Source organism: Myxocyprinus asiaticus, chromosome 3 (genome assembly GCF_019703515.2).
Source record: "Myxocyprinus asiaticus isolate MX2 ecotype Aquarium Trade chromosome 3, UBuf_Myxa_2, whole genome shotgun sequence".
NCBI lineage: Eukaryota > Metazoa > Chordata > Actinopteri > Cypriniformes > Catostomidae > Myxocyprinus > Myxocyprinus asiaticus.
In genome coordinates this window covers 62481736-62498132 of record NC_059346.1, presented here as the reverse complement: position 1 = coordinate 62498132, position 16397 = coordinate 62481736, and the positions used below count along the sequence as shown (strand labels likewise).

Here is a 16397-nt window from a genome sequence, read left to right as displayed (position 1 = left end):
TCTCCTGGCGCCTCTCAGGAACCTGATGATCAGGTCGTGCTTACCGAGAGACTTACCTTCAACAGTGTCGAGGTGTGCTGCTATAGCAGCTAGATAGACCTTGAGAGTGGAGGGGGACAGCCGCCCGTCCAACTTCTCTTGCAGGTAGGAAAGCACTGACCTGACTGCGCACCTCTGGGGGTCTTCACTATGGGAAGAACACCACTTAGCAAAGATACGGCACTTCAGGGAATACAGCTGCCTTGTAGATGGAGCTCTGGCCTGAGTGATTGTGTTAACCACTGCGGGCGGTAGACCAGTTAGGTGTTCTGTGTCCCATCCAGGGACCAGACATGGAGATTCCAGAAGTCTGGGCATAGGTGCCAGAGGGTGCCCCATCCCTGAGAAAGAAGGTCCTTCCTTAGGGGAATTTGCCAGGGAGGTGCTGTTGCGAGGGGCTTGATGTCTGAGAACCAGGTCTGGGTGGGCCAATACGGAGCCATGAGAATGACCTGCTCCTCATCCTCCCTGACCTTGCACAGAACTTGTGCAAGTAGGCTCACTGGGGGAAAGCGTATTTGCGCAGCCCCTGGGGCCAGCTGTGTGCCAGCGCATCTGTACCGAGGGGAGCTCCCGACAGGGCATACCAGTGCAGGCAGTGGGAGGATTCCCGGGAGGCAAACAGGTCTACCTGTGCCTTGCCGAATCGACTTCAAATCAGCTGGACCACCTGGGGGTGGTGTCCCCTGAGCTTTCACCTGCCAGGACAGAGCATCTGCTGTGGCATTGAGGTTGCCAGGGATATGAGTGGCCCGCAGCGACCTGAGTCGCCACTGACTCCAGAGGAGAAGGTGACGGGCGGGTTGCGACATGAGATGAGAACGTAAACTGCCTTGGTGGTTTATATAAGCCACTGTCATCGTGTTGTCCATCCGGACCAACACGTGCTTGCCCTGAATCAACGGCAATAGCCTCCGCAGGGTGAGCTGTACTGCCAGCAACTTGAGGCAGTTGATGTGCCAACGCAGGCAAGGTCCTGTCCAGGAGCCAGTGGCTGCGTGCCCTTTGCACACGGCACCCCAGCCTGTCTTTGAGGTGTCCGTTGTAACCACGATGTGCCTGGACACTTGCTGTATGGGGACTCCAGCCCGCAGGAATGCAAGGTCTGTTCAAAGGCTGAAAAGGCAGCAGCAGGCAGGCACGAGAGCCATGCGGTGTGTGCAGTGGCGCCATGCATACCTCGGGACTCGGGACTGGAGCCAGTGCTGTAGCGGTCTCATATACATCAACCCGAGCGGCGTGACTGCCATTGAGGATGCCAAATACCCCAGGAGTCTCTGAAAGTATTTCAGTGGGACCAACATTTCCCACCTGGATAAGTTAAGGCAGTTCAGCCGAGTCTAACTCCATGCCAAGAGAAGAGATGCTCTGAACTGGGGAGAGCTTGCTCTTTTCCCAGTTGACCCGAAATCCTAAATGGCTGAGGTGGGTGAGCACCAGGTCCCTGTGTGCACACAGTAACTCTCGAGAGTGCGCTATAATCAGCCAGTCGTCGAGGTAATTGTGTATGCGAACACCCACTTCCCTTAACTGGGCAAGGGCTGCCTTTGCAACCTTCATGAAGACGCGAGGGGACAGGGACAAGCCGAAGTGGAAAGTGATAGCCACACGTCCAAACTCCGGGCAAGGGGCACTAACGGATGGATCGCATCCGATGTTCCTGGGGGTGGGGCCTCGTGGCGGTGGGGAGCAGGGAGTGCCGCGTCGGGGAGCGGTGCTCCGACCCGAGGCAGCCGCGCTGAGGGGACTCTCAAAGCACTTACCTTGCTCCGCGTGCCCGGCTGGCTGGCTGGCGACTGAGGAGGAGGGCCTCTTGGGCTGTCCTCGAGACTCATCACCACTGGCCAGCCGGTGAGGCAGGGGCCACATTCGTGAGGCCCAGGCTGCAGGTGCTCGGTCTCTGTTAGCCGTGGGGATGGCAACCGTGAGCACTGGCGGTGTGACCTGAGGAGAGAGGAAACTGCTCTTTTTTTGACAATGTGGGTACCGCAGCCCGTACGGAAACAGAAAATAAAAAGGAACAAAAGATTTTCCTCCTGGCCATCCCCCGGGGGATGGAGTGGTCTGGCTACCAGTTCCGGAGTTCCTGCAGATGTCTCGATCCTCGGGTGTCCCATCTCATGGGCGCTTGGGAGCCCTCCTGGGGGTCTTCACGGCCAGCCGAGAAGCGGGGGGTGTCTCTTTCCTGCGGGGGGCTCGGGCTGGGGCGGAGCCGGTTGAGTTTGTGTCACCACAGGGGGATGCACTCTTGAGCTGCGTCGGGGAAATATGTGCTGAATGGCCTCCGTCTGTTGCTTCACCACCGAGAACTGCTGGGCAAAGTCCTTGACGGTGTCGCCGAAGAGGCCGACCTGGGAGATGGGCGCGTTAAGGAACCGCGCCTTGTCCGTGTCCCTCAGCTCAACCAGGTTCAGCCACAGGTGGTGCTCCTGGACCACAAGCGTGGGCTTCATCTGCCCAAGTGCACGCGCTGTGACCTTAGTCGCACGGAGGGCGAGATCGGTTGCCAGCGCAGCTCTTGTAGCACACGGGATCAGAACTAACCTCGTGTAGCTCTTTCAAAGCCTTGGCCTGATGGACCTGCAAGGCGTGCAGGGCGGAGGCGGCCTGACCGGCAGCGCTGTAGGCTTTAGTCACCAGAGACGACGTCATCCTACAGGCTCGGGAAGGGAGTGCCGGGCGACTCTGCCAGGTGGTGGTGCTCAGTGGGCACAGGTGTGCCGCGATCATCTTATCCACCTGGGGTATCGCGGCATAACCCTCGGCCGCCCCACCATCGAGGGTAGTGAGAGCGGATGAACTGAAAGATCGGGTTCGGGCAGCAAAAGGTGCCCTCCACGATCGCGTCAGCTCATCGTGCACTTCCGGGAAGAAGGGGACTGAAGGCGGTCGTGGCCACGAGCAGCGCGCCGAACCCTGAAACCAGTTGTCAAGCCGCGAATGCTCAGGGGCGGGTGGAGGGTTCCACTCAAGACCAACACTTGCGGCGGCCTGGGCAAGCATGGCGGTCAGCTGAAGGCGGCAGCCCGGTCAAGTCCTCTGTGTCCAACATCACCAAGGCGCTCTCCGATGCAGCGATCGACATCTCATCCGGCTCACGAGCTCCGAAAGAGACATTAGGCTGGCACTGAGATGAGCTGCCTGTCTCATCCCAGAACTGGATGGGCGCAAACGAGCGTACTGGGGAGTGGGCGGTCCGTGGGGGTTTACCCAGCGGAACCATACCCATTGAAGCCCACGAATCGCCTTCAGCATCAACCAGGGTGGCCACGTACCTGTAGGTAGAAGGACCAGCGGGGGGGACAGCTGAAGTGGCTTTCCCTCGAATGAAGGAAAGCCGCGACTGCAACGTTGCCGTGGTCATGTTCTCGCAATGAGAACATGAACCATCCATGAACGCTTCCTCAACGTGATTTTGGCCCAGGCACGTGAGGCAGTGATCGTGACCGTCAGAGGCGGAGAGGTAACGACCACATCCAGGAACTGCACAGGAAGGGCATTTTTAAAAAGACGCATCTTTAAAAAGACGTTCAACGTCACTGTGCCTGCTCTAATAGAGGAAATATACTCTTTAGAGGAAATAAACTCTTTTAAAGCACTGTCAAAGCACCCAGGGGCATAGTCTGCAGTGGAGTGCAGAGTGGAGAGGAAGCCGCTGAAATGCACCGTATATCCAACAGCACACGCTTCTGAAGAGGTGAATGGATCAGTAGTAGTATTCAGCTCGCTGAAATATTTTGAAATGAAAATTCTGAATGAATCCGCATTCCAGCCTCCCTTTTATACCCGTATGTCGGGGGGAGTGGATGCAAATTCTACTCGCCAATTCTCATTGGCCTTTTTCAAAGATCTGAAGGTGTCTCGGGCTCTCAAGATCGACCCCTAGTGTCACTACATCGACACAACATCGAGTGAGTGACAGAAGGGGAACTGAGGCTGCAGTGACCCTTCCATTTGTGTACCTCAGCAGAAATCCAGGCGATGTTTTTCCAACTGTATAATGTCCAGTTTTGGTGAGCCTGTGCCCACTGCAGCCTCAGTTTCCTGTTCTAAGCTGATAGTAGTGGTACCTGGAGGGGTCTTCTGCTGCTGTAGCCCATCTGCCTCAATGTCTTCAACGTGTAATATGTTCAAAAATGCTTTTCTGCATAGCACTGTTGTAACGCATGTTTATTTGGGTTACTGTCACCTTCCTGTCAGCTTGGACCAGTCTGGGCATTCTCCTCTTACAATGCTGCTCATTGGATGTTTTTTGTTTTTTGCACAATTCTTTTTAACCCACCGGGGTCAACGGACGTGCTGGCGTGTCCTGCTGGATTTTTCCTCATCACAGCGGAAACAACTTAAAATACTCCATCATTTTTGGGTATACAGATAAGTGTACGACATCATTAGAGACTATAAAGGGTCTACTTTTATTTGTGTACACTCACAATAACAAAAAACCTTGTGCTTTTAAAAAATAAAGAAAATAAACAGGGTGCGCTTTCAGCCGTCTCTGTCTCCGCGAGCATCTTTCTGAAACGCGTCACAAAAATGAACTGAAACTCTGCGAATATTTATCACACAAATGATAATGAAACATATGTCTAAAGAAAGCTTAAAATATCTACTTTTAAATAAAACAATTCAAAATTAAAACAAATATTCACCTGTAATGTAATCTGTATGAAACAAAGCAATGTACAGTTTCTCCTGGCTCAGCCAATTATCGCTAATATGATCCCACCCACCAGCAGAGCGCGCTATTCATACGGTAATGTGCTGAGACGATCAATGCAAATGGTAAACACCCCCAACAATGCCTTAAAAAACATTAAGTTCATCATCAGATTCATTTACTTTTCTGCGCGTTTGGAAGATGGCACGCTACACAGGTGAGGAAGCTCTACTGATGGTCCTGGATAGTGATGAAGAGTTCACATTTTCCTCAGAAGAAGTGCGGAAATCCGACGAGGAACGTTTGCATTTTGAAGAGCGACTTGATCCAGCCGAGGATACAATTTCGGATGAGTAAGTCATTTAGTTTTACTTACATATTAGTTGACATGCTATTTTATATAAACGTACATATTTTACTAGTTGGACTATTTCCAGACTTGCCAGCCAGAGTATTGAAATTTTAAATATGTCCTAATAGGCAAGTTTTAGTTACATTTAAATGTTGTTTCGGCTAAAGCAGTTATTTAAATTGTATGCTGTATGATACCAATATGATATGTAATATGATATAAAATGATATGAATGTTTAGATTATATTTTAACTAGTGTTTATGCTGCCTCATTATCATCAAAGAAGCTTGTGCTTGCAAATATCTGTTCGGGTGTAAATGTGTAAAATGTGCTGTAAATATGCTCATATTAGAAAATCAGCATATTAGAATGATTTCTGAAGGATCATGTGACACTGAAGACTGCAGTAATTATGCTGAAAATTCAGCTTTAATCACAGGAATAAATTGCATTTGACGATATATTCAAATAGAAAAGTTATTTTCAATTGTAAAAATATTTCACAATATCACAGTTTTTGCTGTATTTTGGATCAAATAAATGCAGCCTTGGTGAGCAGAAGAGACTTCTATTAAAAACATTAAAAAATCTTACAGATTTTACAGATCTTACAGATTTTTTGGTAGTGTAGATCTAAAGTTTTTAAGTAAAGTCTTTATGTAAAGAAAATGTATATTCAGATAATACATTCAATCATTAAGTCTCCTCACATTCATTCTCTCTCAGGGTAGGGGTCTTTGTCTCTTCAGGTGTGAATCACATCAATATTCATGATCATCCACACCTCCTCGCATATGGCCTTTCTAACACTAAAAGTGTCTTACAAAAGTAAAATGACTATATTGTTTTGTATGAATGAGTGATAAGGATGATTTTCACATAATTTTTGTAGCAAAAACTCTAGGTTACAAGATCCAGTTCTCAAAAGTCTTGTGAACATATGTTTAGTATGTGAAATATGGCCTAATTTCAGTGACTTTTTGTTTTTTCAAAAACCATGCATAAACGTTATTTTCTCAAAAATACCAGCATATACATACATGTTGTTCACATATTATTGTAGCCCAGTTTGTGCTGAATACAGTGTTATCAGACTTTAGCCATTAATATGTTTTTAAGCAACTGAAAAAAGCACAAATGTCAAGGCATGTCAAAACTTCTCCAGGGCCCAAAACACCCTCAGACCCCAGAGGGTTAAACTCTAGAGACTGCTGTGCGTGAAAATCCCAGGAGATCAGCAGTTACAGAAATACTCAAACCAGCTTGTCTGGCACCAACAATCATGCCACGGTCTAAATCACTGAGATCACATTTTTTCCCCATTCAGATGGCTGATGTGAACATTAACTGAAGCTTATGATCCATATCTGCATGATTTTATACATGACACTGCTGCCACGTGATTGGCTGATTACATAATTGCATGGATAAGTAGATGTACAGGTGTACCTGGCCGGTGAGTGTATATATATATATATATATATATATATATATATATATATATATATATATATATATATATATATATATATATGTGTGTGTGTGTGTGTGTGTGTGTGTCCACAAGGTTCTATGTGCTTGGAAAAAGCTACCAAAGAGGACCAGGATTTTTTTTCTGCTGTGTTAAAGATGCTAAGAATGATAATTCCAGTGTTTAATTTACTCCATTGCATCAAAGTTAAACTACAAAGAGATTTTCCCTGGTCTCTCACCTTGAAGCTGAGCGGGCTCCTTGCAATGGAACGTGCTCTTCTTGCCGTAGGTGGTGCCTTCTGGGAAGTCAAAGTGGGCAGGGTGCACATGGTACTTGTCTGGCAGCCCACAGTCGACTGGCTCACATGATACTTGCTTGTTCCATTTCCTATCAGCACATGTTATGGTCACCCTGGAGTCCGTCTACAGAGAAAATAAGTCAGAGATTTATATCAGGACACACAAAATTGTTCAATGAGTTGTGCCGCTACTGTTACCACAATGAAGAGTGATGACAAAACAACAGTTTGTCCCTCTTATGGACCATACATTTCTCATAAGGCGCATTAGCTGTGAAATACCATTTCATCTTGCATTGTCTAGTTTGACGGAACAGCAAAATACTGTACTTCTTGGTATTTTAATTCAAACCCAATGTGAAGGTTGTTCCAACAGGTAGGCAGCATCATTATGCTGCATTCTAGTATACCTACTTTTAGTAAGTACCTGTATAGGTCCCCCTGATTAATTCAAGATGGTGGATGAGTCAAGAGGAATGTCGATTATAGATAATAAACTTTTATTTAATGAATATAGTGAAAAGTATGGATAAAAATAGTTCAATCTAAATAAAAATGTGTCCCAGTATTTGTATATCACTGCTTATTAGAGTAACACATCACATTTTTAGCCTAGCAATATGCTAATGTCAAACTCCAAATCAATTGTGAGTTCAATCAATTGCTTCAGTTATTGACTATGAAGGTGTTCCAAATCAATCACTAATGAGGTTCCATTTCAGCTTCTTGCATATTTAAACAGTAGACAGCAAGGTGTCTTACTATGCTTTGAAAGAGGGCTAGTGAATAGCGGGTGCAATCCAACAGGAACACATATTCATTTCCATAAAGCTTCATGTGACTGTATTTTGATCTCAAGAGGACTATGTGTGTAGTTTAGACACCACAGTGAAAGAATGCTGGCACCAAAATGCTGTTATTTCAAAATTGTCCTGAATCATTCTGACATCTGGTAACATTTTTGAGGATTTTTGTCTTTATGCCTCATCTCGAAACTTCACCGTGTAATGTGCTTGTAAAATACCTGGAGTTAAGCTCATGTAATCTGCCTTTAATAAAAACAAGTGCCTAAAAGATTCTCAGGTAGCTCTTCCAGTTGCAAAGAAATATGAAGAGGCAAATATGACAACAAAACCATACTGTACCAACTAGGGGTGTGCATCAAAGTCATTATCTGCATCTGTATCTGTTGAATTGGTAAAATTATCTGTATTTTTATTCAGATATAACCAGGTGTTGGTGGGGCTTAAACCTGAAGTGTGTCAAAACTAAATAAAAAGTCAATTTTTAAATGTAACTCTATTCTATTTATTGTTTCCATATCGGAAATATGCATTGTATTATTCATAAAATTATGTCTTTTATTATTATTATTATTATTATTATTATTATTATTATTACATATACTTGTTTTGCACGCAGAACAGTGTGTTGTTTACTCTGAAGTTTACATAGACCATGTAGGCTATTCATTTAATTTAATCACAGCCTTTTGCGGTTTAATAATCACACGTCTATATCATGATTTTGATGTTATTTTGATTTATTGTGCAGCTCTAAAGTATCGTGAAATTAGTATAATGCCGCACTCTTTTGGAAATCAAGAGGCCAAATAAAAAGTGCATTAAAATCATCACTATATTCACAATATTGCTTAATTTTATATCACCAATAAATCATTGCGATGATATCACAGCCCTACACAGTCGTACACAACAGTCCATGCTTGTTCTTTGCAGGTGACTTGATTTTGCTTTGTTTAAAAATAAATAAATTCAGCACCTAACACACTGCCTGCTCGCCTGCTTGAGAAGCGAGTGAAATATAAATGCATGTTCTCGTAAATCTTGCTTGAAAGGTTTTAAACATTAACAAAAATTTAAAACACATTTTGACATACTGTAGTACTGTATCTTAGATAATGTTACTCTTGACAATCTCACATTTCTGAGAACGGAGACTGCAACGCGGCCATCTGATTTGAACTTTAGATTACGCTGTGTGTATTTTTATAAAGTTTACACTTTAATCATATTAACTTCCTAGACTCATCACTGTATTGTCAATTTAGATATGTTTATTTAAAATATCGCTTTATCCTTGTGCTTGTTGGATAATCAGTCTACTGAAAACAAAATCTCAGCTGCACACAATAAACAGAGAATTCAATGCAGCCATCCGATTTAAATGTAAAATCACACAGTGCACATTTTATTTTTAAAGTTTACACTTGAGTCATATTGGCCTCACGCACTCATCATTGCATTGTCATTTTATATATGTTTATTTAAAATATCCCTCTATCCCTGCGCTTGATTTTGGATAACGAATATTTTTCTATTATTCGGTAGAATTCGTTTTTTTGGTTTCAAGTCATTATTCGTGCCTTTGAGAAAAAGTTATTCGTCTTCAGGCACATCCCTAGTAACAACAAAAATGCAGTTTATTCATCTGCATTTTGGTGATTTATGCAAGGAAGCAGTTTAAACAATAACCTTCATCCAGTTTAATGACAGGAAGCATCAATATGGCTTGGGTCCCTCCTTCCATGTAAGGTTAGGGGATTTTTCCCCACCCCTTTTAACGCTTTCCAGGTTAAAATTGTAAGTCTGATCGCATAGTATAGTAATAGCACGTCAACAACAATTTACATTAATGTTCCCTATGTTAAGAGTTTGTAAAGGGGTTCATTAATGATCAATAAATCATTAACAAATGCATTACAAATGACTGATATATGATTATAACAACTAGAATAAAAAGGGTGACTGTCATGCAATACTTGCCAAATAGTGAGCTGAACATCAAACACCAATAATGAACCTTTACATAACCTATGTGTTCTAATCAGCTCTGCCAATATCCACATTTCACCTGACACAATATTTTTTAAATTCAAAAATTTTCATATTTAAGCTTTTGCAGTTTTCAAATATAATGTAATAATGTAACAAAAACAACAACAACAATAATAATGTACACATTTTAGTTTTTTACTTTCTTTCCTCATATGTCACTAGATCCATTCAACAGAGTTGGTTGAGGAGGCAGAACACAAGCTGCGCTTTATTAAACATATTTTCTTTCTCTCATATACTTCAGTATTTTCTCTTAGTTTGAATATTTGATATGTCATAACAATATCTTGTTACGCAACGATAACTCACTTTTGCATTTCTCCGTAAAGAAATCATATGCTTTCCACTTGGTAAACTCAATCGATATGTAAGAATAAACCACAGAATTCCTGAAGGTATCCCAGGGACTACAGATTAAAATGAGCCATCTTGGCTAAATCTGGAACATTTTACACTGACATTATGTTTCTTAATGTGTATCGTCCCTGATTAAATAAATAAATAATATCTCAACTGAGAGTGGGTGCCGAGTTAAAATAAATGATTACATCAAACAAGGTCATTTCTTCTCGTGTGAAACACACCTGTAATGCAATTATAAGTGCTGACATAAAGACACACATGCATCAGAGCGCAAACTAACGCAGCTCACTGAAGGAAAAAATGCCTTCATCAATATTACATAACATCCTGCCCTTAGGGTTGTGTGCATGCGTGTGTTTGTGTTTGTGTGTGTGTGTGTGTGTGTGTGTGTGTGTGTGTGTGCTCAAGCTGCTTCATAAGGCGAGTGAGAATCATGCAAAACATTCTACATGTCCAGTATCTGCTTATAATTTGGTTTCTGGTCAAACTAACAGTCCTTCAGCAGGATATCTGGTTACTGCCAGGGGTTTCTGTTGGGGTCAGTGACTGTCAGGAACAGTTTAGTTGAGCATTCGGACTGATTAAATTCTTTGCGAAATGTGGTAGATGTATTCTGACACACGCAAACAAACTTTCACACGCACACACACACATACACACACACACACACACACACACACACACACACAAACAAACTCAAACACACATACAACATTGGGCTACTGGCAGTAAATGTTTAGTTGGAGAGAGACTAAGAAAAAAGTCTCATGTTGAGAGGAGAATGTTGTGTGGAAGGAGTTTCCTTTTTTAAAACAACTTTATAGCCAAGCAGTTTTCCTCATTTAGTCTACTGTGCCTAAACACAGCCATCGTATCATTGACTGACCGAACACATGTTGCAGGGCATAACAAAGGCAATGTGTCATACACTGGGGCTGTGGTTTAGTGTGGAGGAAAGCGAAGCCCTGTTACCATAGTTACTCATACAATCCTACGAGGGAATCAAGGAGAAATATCTGATATTTTTGTCTAATTTAAAAAAACAAAAAACTTAGCAAAAAGATGTTGTGTAGTTTAGTGTGGGGAGAAGCAAAACCTTGGTACCATAGTTCCTCATTCTTTCCTTCGAGGGAATCAAGGAGAAATATCTGATATTTTTGGTTAATTTAACAACGAAAAACCTAGCGAAAAGATGTTGTATAGTTTGTGGTACTTAAAACAAAACCAAAAAACTCGGAACTGAATTGTTATCACCCATCACCAACTAAAATCGAAGCCTAAAGAAGAGCGATGTTGCTTCAGTAAGCAATTTGGATGTGTGGTTTAGGATGTATATACACTTGTTCACTTCATTTGTTTTTACTAGGGCTGTTGATTTAACATGTTGATTCAGTGCAATTAATTATATTAAAAAATAATGCGTAAAAAACAAATCATGCAAATTATCATGCCCCCCGACCGTAATAAGGAATATTCCTTCCATATAAGCAGTTCAAGCATGGAGTACCACCTGTTTTCTCCAGGGGTGAGTAAGTGAAACTCACTGTATAAACATCATGCAACTCAAACAGAGAACAAACCACACTTAACGAGAGCAGACATCACAAGATGATATGAACACGTTCTTGTGTACAAACACAGTTTGGAGCACAAATCCGAAGGCAGGGATCTCAAGATGTGTTTTTCTAAGTTTCAAACTTCGTTTAACTTAACACAGCGACCTAAAAATGGAATGTTAATGACGCAACGCAACCGAGACGCTCCAAAAGCATCCGTCTGACGCAGGTGTACATTGATGTGTCCTTAGATAAGCCTTTAATCTCAGACTGATGGACGAATTCAATTGCAAAATGGATTATTGTGAACTGTAGGCCAATGATAGGCTTATGTACAATAACATGGAAATAAACAGTATATTGCATTCTAAAGCCACTTTTTGTATTGCCTTTTTAATGCTTAACCTGTGTGCCTAAATGCTCCCCAAAACGATCAAGTAAAATTGTATTTCTCACGACATGATCCCCTTGTTGCAGAAGATAATTTTAGGGTATATGATGACAAGTATGTTAATAAAGCTACCAAACACACTTCAAATGCAGATGTTAAGAAAACTGTATGGATGATAAGCTAATGACAATGCTTTAAAACAATCCTCAATTGCACTCTCTTCACCATGTGAGATTACCATCTAATTCCATGTCCATGTGAGCTGTTTGACTGGATTCATGTGTTTCCCACATTGGTAATCCATTAAACATCTGAGCATAGTGTTTGCATAATAAAAACAAACAAAGACATACACACACAAATGCACAAAAACAAGTGGAGAGAACCGATCGTTTTGAAGATAGCATCATCTAAGGCAGATTTCCTGGAAGCCTCATGACAACTGAAGCAAGCTCACTTTCTAATGAAGCTCAACAAGATGCAACTTGACACTATTGTCCTTGATCTCATGCTGATGACACAAAAACACACTGTTTGCCATTCTGTCGCATGACCTTGTCATGTTGTTGAGAAAATATCTCCTGTCAGTTACTGTATTTGAGTGTAGGCCAGATGGAAGTTAAGTGTGAGCCATTTCACTATTCTACATGATCTGTCTTATCCAACATTTAGGGGTATAATGAAACCAATGAAACTCGCAATTACAGTATTGAAGGAGTTCCCATCTATGTTGGGCACTTATTGGCTGCTTTTCTTTATTATTTGGTCCAAGTAATCAATCATCGTTTTTTTCATTTTTTATTACATTTTAGTAAATGTAAATAAATTAATAATTTATTAATTTATAAATTAATACGGTGGCACAATTATATTTTTGTCTACAAAACTAATTTCAAACATTTAAGCATACACCTTCAGATCAAAAGATTTTTAAGAGCATGAGAAACCTTTCAGTCAAGTGTTTCAAAAATGTTGACCAGTAGTGTGTGTGTGTGTGTGTGTGTGTGTGTGTGTGTGTGTGTGTGTGTGTGTATATATATATATATATATATATATATATATATATATATATATATATATATATATATATATATTATTTTTTTTTTTGATCAACAACTGACAGTAAAGATCAGAAAGAATATTAAAAGAGGCATTATCAATAACAAATGCAATGCATGGATCTCATCTTTGAACACGCATTAAACGGAACAAGTAAAACCAAAATTGTAATTGCAACTTTGCATATTAAAAGATCCATCCTCAGATTTTAAGAATTGATATTGAGATCATTCAAATGACGATTGTGATTAATCAGGAAATCTATATTTTACCCAGCCATAATCCCTGTTATTTTTATTTTAAGTCATACATTTTGTTTCATAAGTTAAACAAAGCAAAATCCAATTATTTTCAAAATCTTATCAACACTGCTAATACATCCCATATTAGGTTGGACATTCAATAGCTATTGCTAGTTGTGCAAACTACCAATAATGTTACCGCAGCCAGCAGTAGGGACACATACTATAATAACAATACGGTATCTGGCAACCACCAGTGATGAAACTGCTGTCAGTGTAAACGCTGTGTTGTAACTTACCGAATGCAGAGGTAAGACAATCATAACTTAAATAGTTTATATAATATAGCTGCAAGCAGACAGTAATGGGGCAAAGCCCCGAAATGCCAAGCATTGCAGCATAAATAGGCTGACTATGACACGCAAAGCAAACTGAAACCACTTTGCAAAATGCCTCATGGAAGGATTAAAGCCATGCCTCTCTGTTTCACATTTTCACACTTTCCACTGCACCACACAGCCACAGAACAAATAGCCACCAAAAAAGACATACTGAGAGTCAGCAGGTTTTGAATAAAATATATATATATCTATATATATTTTTTTTTAATTCCTCTCTGATATTTTCTGAAGACTTAGACTAAGGAAGCAATGATACATAAAAAGTTTTGTTTAAATTAACTAGACCACTGTGTGGTGCTGTCTCTAAACTACTCAGGTATCCTCAGGACATGTTGTCGATGATGCTTACCAGTTTTCTTTTAAATGCAACAATGCTTTCATAAGATATATAACTTTTTAATAAAACTGAATATGGCGGATAGGCAGTATGGCCAATATGGGGAAAATTAGTACAGTTTAAATCCACATTACCCAAATTTTGGGACATAAACTTAAAAAATTACAGGCAAAAATAGCAATTTTTCACATTTCTTGACCCATTGGTAGCCCTGTCACCAATCATGGTCCTTATGAAGCATATCAAGTTTTGTATCGATAGGACAAAGGGTTGCTGAGATACATCCTCACTTCCTGTTTTACACCGACCTCATTAAGGACAAGGTGGTTCCACAGAATTTGTCCTAGAGGTCCCAAATTTGCTATGGGGTCTATTCATACCCAACCCTATCAGTGAGCCAAATTTAATTATTTTCCTATGTATGGTTCTAATGGCTGTCATAGACTCTCACTGGGGATGAATAATAATAATAATACTATGATAAAAAAAAATTGTGTGTGGACAGTTTTGGGTAGATTACTTTAAAATATAATCTGGTTCCGATAACAAGTTACACAATTTCAATTGTAATCAGTAACTAAATCTTGTTACAAAAACTTTGAAGGTAATCTAAAGTAATCTAATCTGATTATTTTTTGGATTACTTATTGCATGTTTTGATGACAAAATAATTTTAACTGTATTGGTGCTGCATTCACATTGTGCTGCATTTACAGATTCTACTGGGAGCTGTTCATGTCCTCAGAACTTGAAGTTATTTGTTTCTATGGGAACACTCATAATGCCAAAATGGCTTTGTTGCCGATATCAGCTCAATATTTATCACTACAGTAATTGATTAATACACATCTATGTGTTCTTGCAAAATGTTTAATAACAAAGAAAGCACGCTAGGTAATAATGGCATAATAAAATGGAATATCAAACAGAAATTTTTGTCCACTACAAATAACTACTGTTGAGGCAGCAGTCATATTGGTTCTTTTTACATGACGCTCCGACTGTCAAGTCAGAGCTTTCATAGAATTCCAACATTCCAACTTGTAATTACAAATTCTACAAAAACGTGAATGCTTTTTACAAGTCAAAATTTCGTAATTATGGTAATTCCAATATGATGTGAATGAAAAAGTACCAATTTACACTCCTTTCATTAGATTATTTCTAATTTATGGTTACATGAAATCAAATAACAGTTTTCAATTTTTCAATCCTCTGAATGCATACAAGAAATGAGACAAAGAAAGAGAAATGTTGATTATAAATACATTTTAGTCTGAATAGTTTAGTCTAAATAAAAATGTACTATTTTACCTAATATTTGTGTGTTATATATTTTGATGCTTATTACAGTATTGTGCCGCTATCTCAGCAGCATGCTAACGTCAACCTCTATTGGAAAACTGTGCCTAAGTAGATCATTCTACATCAGTCATTTATGAGGTTACATTTCAGTTAGGCTGCTGCCTTAAGGCTGTATTGCAATACCCGACTTTAACACCAGTGGCATATAAAATTCAGTCCCCCCATGAAATCCTGTCTCCCTTTAACCCTGAAAGAAGTTGTTTTAAGCATTCTATCTGGTGCCTGATTGGAAATGTATACGTAGTTCTAGCGGGAAGACTCGCAGCTGTATACCATCCCACCATTATCTAGTTAGCTCCTTTAGCCAATCATACACTAGTCCTTGCTTTAAAAGTCTGCTAACAATCTATCACTTTTCTTTTTCAGTGTGTCAACACAGCAACCTTCACCTCCCCACAGCTACAAGTTCCAGAGTCCCATCTTGCATGGATGTAGGCTCCTTTGCCCCCTGCCTCCTATCTCCGTTCATCATTTAATCAAAATAAATATAATTGCAATTTCACTTAAGTCTGCAAGTCTTTCTGATAGAAATCCTATAATGCTGCTTGAAAATTTATGTAGTCTAAAGCCTGAACATTCATCAATTAATGTAATGTAAGATATATATATATATATATATATATATATATATATATATATATATATATATATATCACACGATATAATCAAAGCAGAAAAATTTTATTATTTTCTAGATGTTTACATTTAGCATACCAATTAGCATGCTAAAATAGCATTTAATCATGCATTCCCTATAGTTAGTAAGATAATACATTATCCTACTTAGCTAGCATATTCAGCGCATGTACTACTGTATTTACTGACTGTATTTACATGACCAGCTGCAACAGGAAATGGAGATGGTTAACAAGCACTCAAAGTGGAGCTGCACAGTGAAGGAAAAGTTCATTTAGTTTGACACTGACAACAAAAGATAACAGGAGGGTGTGTGTTTGCAAGATAAGTTTTTTGTGTTTGGATCAGCTTGAAAGTGGTTTGAT

At 40.5% G+C, this 16397-nt stretch overlaps 1 protein-coding gene across 1 annotated transcript in view; it reads right to left on the bottom strand.

Moving 5' to 3' along the window:
* Window positions 1-16397, bottom strand: part of LOC127425911 (pappalysin-1-like) — a 224140-nt gene that overhangs the window by 59945 nt on the left and 147798 nt on the right. The window contains exon 16 of the mRNA XM_051672227.1: window positions 6765-6948. Within this exon, the coding sequence (XP_051528187.1) occupies window positions 6765-6948 (184 nt within the window). The remainder of the gene's footprint in view (window positions 1-6764; window positions 6949-16397) is intronic.